Consider the following 8228-nt stretch of genomic DNA (forward strand, 5'->3'; position numbering starts at 1 on the left):
AATATTGCACTTATTATTCTCTACATGTACGCTCATTTTTCTTCTCAATAATTTCCCACTATTTCATTACCGGCCCAATAAATTGGCACCGGTAATCGCAGCAAAGCACACAGCTGTTGTGGCTCAGTGAAAGTATTGCATTCATTAGATACAGTAATAAATGTGTTTAATCACATCCGCAAGATAAATGGAGTCGTCAAGTTCACTTCAGTGACTAATGAGGCGAGCGCAGCAACTGGTCAAGGGACAGTGGTCTGTTTCCGCAACTAAGTTGCCAAACCTCTGATACTGAAGTTGGATCATTTCAGCAGAGTTGAAAGAAAAGTTTTTGAGAGTTACTGAAGAAATCAGAAGTATTGAATACAAAAGTCCACATACAGAATACAGAATCACAAACCAAAACACCAGACTCCAAAAACAGTCAAAAATCCCCAGAAGTGCAAAATCCGAAGCGTCCACCAATCCTGGATAGAACAGAACCAAGGGAGCAGAAGATCTGAAAGAACCCCAAAAACACACACGGAAGTCAATACATTCACATGGTACAAAACTACAACCAAAGGGCACGGGGGCAAAAGGTACAAAAACAAGAGTTCAAGACGCAAAAAATTACACAGAGACCTTTACCGGACAAGAAATCCAGACAATCCGATCCTGTGACCAGATGGTACAAGTAGCTGTCGCAGTTGAATGAACATCGGTCCCAGCTGTGTGCCATTAGTGGATCTCTGAATCAGAATAGAGAAAAGGGAAGTGTGGAGCCCAAATAAAGTCAAAATAGAGGCAGATCATAACAACACAACACTAAAATTCAAAACAAAGCTTGAGTATGTAGAATAAAGGCAATCTATGCTCAGCTAATCGAATATCACAAAGATAGAATGACGCCACCACAAAGCACAAAGATACCATGATGCCAACAAAAGGCCCATAATGTCACCCCATGCTAGGATTTCCAAATCAGAAAGTGACAAAATCCTCACCGTCCCAAGGCTTCCCCTGATGTAAACGAGAAGTTTGTAACAATGAAATAAAGTGAAAGAAACAAATCCATTCTGTGAATTTATGCTTCCTCTTCATTCAGTTGGGTGTTATAGGAAACAGCGCTCGAATATATAAAGAAGAAACTTATGTCTGGACAAGGCATGTCTGAGAATAGCTTAGCGTAGACGTCGCTATCTTGTTTGTTGAATTTGACAACTGAAGCTTATACTTGAGCACGACATCATTCCCAGCTTCAACTTCCCACTTGCAAGGTAATTGGAATGTACCAACAGTATGCAAACCACTAAGCTAATGCAATGCTGAGCAAACGAAATGTAACGTTAATCAGCTAGCACAAAGCTAAAGTAATGCTAATACAGCCCGAGTTAGCTAATAAGCTTATTCTACATAACGTGCTAACGCTGAGCGAATGTTAACACTAAGCTAATGTGATGATTAGTAAATGTAAAGCTATGATAAGTAATGTTTAAGCTAAGTTAACAGTAGCTAACACAACGCCGCCACTCAGCTTGAATGGGATTGTGCAAGACTGAGCGAAGTTATCTTAAGCAAGGATGACACAAACGTTGTAACACTTAGAGAATACTATAATAAGGCAAAGAGTAAGCAAATGTAACGATATCAATGCTAAATAAAGGACATCTCATCTCGTCTATCATAATATTAAATCTACACCTAAGAGACCAGTGGCAGTTGGCAAGATGGTTCATCTAATCTTTGATGTGATGGTGATAAAGACTTCATGTATGTCTTTTGCTGACTGACTGCAGAACTCATTTTTCCCACCCGTTTTGTAACAACACAAGGTTGTTGACGAGGATTCCTCCATTGACAAACATTTACCTCCAAAACCACCCAAACTGAGCGCTCTCTCGCGGGATAAATAGATCTGGAAAAGCCTGCACCTGTGACCAGTCTGTCAACAAATGACAGGCCATCAGTGTTCTCTGTTGTGATGAGACTCAGCGGACACACAAACACACACACACACAAACCAGACAGGAATTTCTGGTCCGCTACCCCCCTTATCTCCCCTCATCCTTCAGACAGGTGCTCATTAAGGCAGCAAAGCTCTTTTCTTCCTCCCTGGCTCAGGTCAAGAGGTTTATTTTGAAAGATAAACAGAGTGGTGAAGAGAACGCCAACTGTCATCTGCATCATCAACACAATAAAAAAGGAGGGAACGATGGGACTTTTTCATGTGAACCGGTGTCATTATTCTTCTGCTCACTAGAGAGGTGTTTGAGGGTAAATAAACACTTGTCCAGTGCTTGTTATTGGTGTGATCTAAATGAATATGCCATGGCCAGTACGCTAAGATAAGATCAGGATATCTTCTTCTTTTAACATTTTAGCTAAAGGCCAGGCTAATAAAAATATGCATAGCTGTTTTATAAACAAAGGCAAGCAGACAAGTGGTTGTTTATTCAGTGTACATTCCCATAAAGTGAGATTAAAGTCAAGCAACAAAGTGAAGATGAAAGTCATTTAGGATCAAACATCAATGTGGATAAAAAGAGATGTGTCTGAAGACAGCACTTTTACATGAAAAGGACATCCACCTAGAGACGTAATGTCTCGTTCGCAGACAAAGAAAAAGGAGGCTGTTTCTAGCAAAGTCAACTTCTCCAGCAGAAGGACGGTGTCTCAGATTTTCTCTACCGCTGACAGTCAGGCAGGCTTCAGAAACAAGACTTTCATCTGGCCAGAGTGGAATGATGCAGACATCGCCAAAGAGAGATGGGACTCGAGCAAAGCGCCCGACGAGGGGAAGAGAACCAAGAGTCCAGTGCATCCGTTCTTTGATGATCCAGAGGGTAAAGTCCAGTTGCCTAGAACTTTGAAAGTGCATTCCTGGAAGCGCCCGGTGGATTTTATGCCCAGCAAAGCTCCTGTAGTTGTTGAGAGAATGGAATTCTTTGACCTGATCAGCCCAAACGGTCACTTGCTTTGTAGTGAGCTGATGAGGTGGATCATCAGTGAAATTTACATTGTCTGGTCGCTGTGTAAGAGCGCATGCAAGGAGGAATGGAATCCTTGGGAGCATATTTACTCCCTTTGCAAGGTCATGAAAGGTCATTTGCCGCTCTACAACAGCTACGGGAAATATGTGGTCAGGCTTTATTGGATGGGTTGTTGGAGGAAGATAACGGTGGACGATTCTATTCCATTTGATGAGGATAATAAACTGCTGCTTCCAGTGTCAACTAGTCCATCGGAGCTGTGGCCCATGCTGCTGGCAAAAGCTCTTATTAAAATCGCAAACACTAATCCCTTGTCAGATGTCGAGGGAGAGATGGGAGACTTTTCCTTCATCCACAACCTCACCGGGTGGATCCCAGAGATCACCTCCATAAAGCCCGGAAATATGTACAAAATCTGGGATTTTTTACAAGAAAACCTTCCGATATTTTCCCACCCAGAGGAGACTTCACTCAAGGAGGAAGTCGAGGAAGTTGAGTCTCCCTCAACGACTGAATCTCTTGAGGAGGAAACCGGCAGCATCAAGTCGGGGTCAGATGATGGCATGCCAGAACTATTGGTATGCGCGGCTTTCTACAACCACCAGTCACAAAAGAATTCGTCCGGGTTTAAGCAAATGGCTGATTTCTCAGAATATCTGCGACGCTATGAGCTCTCTCAGATGCTCAGTCACATTGTTCTTTTGACCAGGACCCGAGCATGTCCTTTGGAACCTCCACCAAAACCAGAAACCGTGCCCAGGTGGAAACTCATCCGGCCTCGGAAGGAGATTCTGATCACAGACGAACCTCGGATAACCCCGATGCCAAAACCAGAGGAGTTCATTGAGATCTCCAGCCCTTTCATTGCCATGAACACTCAGATCAGCGAGCCAGAGGTCCCAGACACAGAGGCCGTAGCGGTTAAGCCAAAACCCAAGAGGAAAAGGTCCTATATGTCCCATCTGATGTCCATTGTTGAAGGAGAGAATGAAAACGAGGAGCCTGAACCCCAAAAACTGTCTCCGGCTCAGACTAGGCCTACATCTGCAAGCAGCATAATAGAAGAAGAGGCTCCTTTAGAGGACACTAAGAAAGAAGGTGAAGATCAGATAGATGAAGACCAACCGGATAACCCTGAGGAAGCCGAGGAGCCATCAGTTACTGTAAAGTCCTTGTTGAAAGAGACCTGGATAGACAAGGAGGATTTTGCCAACTGCTTCCAGACTCTACTTGTCTTCCATAAACCCCAAAAATACCAATATCAGTTTAAGGCTTCCCATCTGAAAATCAACATCTTGACAAAAGCCATGTGTCTTGCTGCTTCAGCTACGACTTCTCCGTCTAATGGCCCAACTACCGAGCTGGTTTCTGTGGCCGGACCAGAATGTGCTGAAGTAAGAGGGATTCACTACATGTGCATGGACAGTCTGGAACCTTCAGAGATCCTCATCAGTTTCTCTGCTCTGCTTCTCTGGAATGAAACTACGCAGGAACTGAGGTCTATTAGCGCAGTTCTCCTTGCTCAGCCACACTGTTGGAAGAACCAAAAGCCCAGGCTCCACATTTTGACCATCAAGACCACTTACTCAAAGGCGATCATGCTCAACTTGCCTGCGGGGCGGCATGTATTAGCATTCCACGCAAGAGCAACACATGGCTACCATATTCACCTCTGCAGCAAGTCGCCCTTTGTTTTTGGAGATGAAGACACTATCATTACACACTCGGCCAAGGAAAGTGCCCGTTTCACCCAACAGGCCATGTCTATCACGGATGCTCTCTCGGATTTAGTGGCGTCCTTCAAAGATGGGAATGACCAGCAAGTTTTGAGGAGAGCGCTGGAAAAAGCTTACTGTCCCAAACACATTAAGACAGTTCACGAGAAATGCGAACTGCGGAAGGTGTTTAACTCTGCAGTCTATCACATGTTGTTGGAGGTCCTCGGACGGATGCTTACAACAGAGGAAAACTTTGCTGTTATGGCCCTCACTGCTGACCCCACACTCTTGGCCACTATTACCAGAGAACTGGCCCCTTCACTAGAGGCACAGGCAAATCCGCCCGAGAACTGGATTGAACGCGAACCAACACGGGCAGAGCTCCAGGCAGTCATCGTTCTACAGGCGGCATTCAGAAGACACTTGGTGCGAGCAATGCTGCAGGCTTTCAAGCACGGTACCAAGGAGAACGTCAGTGTGTCTACAGTCCTTTATGACATGTGGTCCATTGTTAAAATCGACATCGACAAAAACTCTGCCTTCCTGCTCCTGTATATCATTGGTCACTATAAGACCAAAGCAGAACTCTATCCCTGCCAGCACGATGAGCCAACCCGAATCTCCTTTGTGGATTATGTGGTACCTCTACAGGACATCTCCCGCTTCTGGGCCTTGATCTTTAGGGAAGTGTTTGTCGTTCCACAGAGAATGTTGCTCATCCCAAAGATCGACTCTCCGTTCCCAAACTGTCTGCTGCACATCATAGATAACGACACAGGAGAAGAGTTAGGCTTGCTGTTCAAAAAAAACCCTCCTCACATCTATTATCCCAATAAAAACGGTTATACCTTTCTAGCAGAGGCAGTCACTCCCGAAAACCCTCCTACGGGTCTTAAATGGAGAATGCGCTTGATTGGTACAAGAGAACCGCTCGCTCAGCTGTCACACGATGGTCCAATTAACACATTTGCTGTGAAGGAAATAAGAGATTACTACATTCCTAATGACAAGTACATAATGTGCTGTTATTGCGTGACAGTGGAGACCGATGTTCTAGCAACAGTACAGTTTCAGACCTCCAAGATGGACGTCTTCATACGGCTTTACATTCTGGATGGAGAAACAGAGATGGCCAGCACCACAGCGAGAGGCCATGTTTTAATTCCGATTTTTAATTTTTTGGCCAACGAAATCCCCACTGACCCCTCTGAAGAGACTGCAGAAGACAGGGAAGCAAGAGAAGAAGAAGAAGCGATGATGGAGGACTACTTTGAGGACAGTTCAACCGTGAAATCAGACTCATCGGCCCAAGCTCCAGCGCAGAAGATCGAGCACAACTACTTTGTGAAAGCTGAGGTGCTTTATCAGAGCTGGGAGTTGGATGAATCTCAGATGGCCTTTGTCACCATGCACGTGAGAGAGAAGAACGAAATGAAAGTCAATTTGGAGGCAACTAAGGAGGAGGAGGCAAGACCAAGCTCACCAAAAGGAAAAGGTAAAGGTGAAGCCGATAAAAAGAAGGGGAAACCAGGCAAAGGACAAACCCCAAATAAGCCAGAAATAACCATTGATGTAACAAAGCCCAATTGGACATTGCGTGTGGTTGTTGAGAAAAGCAAAGGGGATGATGTCATGGTGACAAAGGACATGGAAAGAATCGACCAAATCAAGGCCATTAAAAAAGCCTGGGAAACTGCAGAAGAAGGGCGCGCTGCCAAAGCATACAAGTCTCGTCTGGATTTTCTTAGTGAGTTCCAACAAGAATCGATGCAAGACTCTCAAACAGATGAGACTGAGGAGCAAGCTCTGGCACCTGATGAAGTTGCTTCTTCCAGTGCTCTGGAGGGAACTAGTCAAGAACCAACGGCCCTCTCAGGCTTGTACATGTTCCGTCCCATGGATTACTCTCCCTTTATCAGACGGGAGGAGGAGTCTGCAACTGTGGTGGACAACAAAGTAGAGGAGATCAGACAGAAGGAGCGATTGGAGAAGATCCAGACCTATCGGCGGATAAGAGCGGAAGTCCTGGTACACCGTGAGCAGCAGGAAAGAAACAGAAAGGAGTTGATGAAGCACCAGTTGGACATATACACCAACATGCAGGCAGAAGTGTGGCATCATCATAAGCATTTCCTGGAGACCAAGGAACATCTGAGGGGTCTCCACCACCATCATCATCATCATCACGGTCATCATGAGGAGGCGCATTAAGTGGATCTCGCAGAAGTTATCGTCAAGTGTAAGCTTTCACTGCTCGCCATATCCACAGTGCTGTTCACTCCTGAGCAATTCTGAAACTAGAAAACAAAGCTTTTCTACAACCCCATGATGAGAAGATATTTTCCTCTAGTCCTTTTGTCTCCTACAATAATTCCTTCCTGACACTTTAAATGTGCATGTTGTTTGACCTTTTGCCACTGGTGCTTGGTATAAATAAAGGATGGCATGTTCTATGAACGCGACATTGGATAGTTGTGGTCATCTGATCTGTTGTTTTTTTGTGGGCTTCCTTCAGACATCATGGGGTGTGGGTTCCATGATAACTATAGCATGACATTTTCCGCACGTCTCGATTCCATTTCCACTTCCATTCTTGTTATAAATGTCTTCCACGGGCTGCAAAATTTGACTCATGAGCCCACAGTCCTCAACCTGGTTACAGATGGTTGTGGACAACAGAGAGGGTTCCACAGTCAAACTAGCTTCTAAGGTGACCTTTTTTGATTCCACTAGCAAAGTAAGTAGGAGTGTTGGCGAGAGGAAATAGGAGTTATGATGGGGAAAAATGTAATTTAAAGATAGATATAATGAAGACGGTGTGTTTGCGGCTAGGCTTGTTTGTCTTACTTTGAGGGGACCAATTCTTGGCAAAACACTATCGTTGTGAGTACCGAACGACATAGTGGGGACATGTGGCTGGACCCCATGAGGTTAAGCCTCAATTTGAGGATGAAGACTTCACAATGACTGGGTCATTATAATTAGGTTTAGGTTTGGTTCAGATCCCTGGTTAAGGTTAGCCATTTGTTTTGGATGGTTAAGGTGAGGGTGAGAAGCTGGGGAAAGCATTGTGGTAAATGAGAGGTCCCCACAAAGATAGAGATGCAAATGTGTGTATGGACCAGGAGATGTGTGAGTTTACTACATTTCTAAAGTGCACGGATGTAGCATGGTGCCAGCGACTCACAGATGGATGTCCGGTTGCTGCAGCTGTCACATCGTGTTCCTCTTCAGTGTCCGACACTGTTAACAATTCAGTGAATCACATTAACACTAATGTAGCGAAGGTTTTGAAGACACTTGAGAGAACAAGCCATAGCTTAAGACTTTTCAAAATAGGGGGAGCAGTGAAGGGATGTAATCTGGAGGTTTTACCAGTGGAGACGCTGTAATCTTTTGATACACCAGCCAAAGTTAAAAATAAATTAAAATGAAGCTGATGGAGGTGGTTTGTGCTCCATCCTCTTAGATCAGAGGTGGGCAAAAACATTTCCTAAGGGCTCAGGTTATATATTGTGTCCGTTGAGAGGGGCCATCAAAC

General features: G+C 44.7%; 1 protein-coding gene across 1 annotated transcript; it reads left to right on the forward strand.

Moving 5' to 3' along the window:
• The first annotated feature begins 2561 nt into the window (after positions 1-2561).
• On the forward strand, positions 2562-7126 carry LOC128770719 (androglobin-like). The gene has a single exon (XM_053885538.1). The coding sequence runs from the start codon at positions 2579-2581 to the stop codon at positions 6896-6898; it is 4320 nt and encodes a 1439-aa protein (XP_053741513.1). The 5' UTR covers positions 2562-2578; the 3' UTR covers positions 6899-7126.
• The last annotated feature ends 1102 nt before the right edge of the window (positions 7127-8228 follow it).

The sequence above is a fragment of the Synchiropus splendidus genome, chromosome 1 (genome assembly GCF_027744825.2).
Source record: "Synchiropus splendidus isolate RoL2022-P1 chromosome 1, RoL_Sspl_1.0, whole genome shotgun sequence".
Taxonomy (NCBI): Eukaryota; Metazoa; Chordata; class Actinopteri; order Syngnathiformes; family Callionymidae; genus Synchiropus; species Synchiropus splendidus.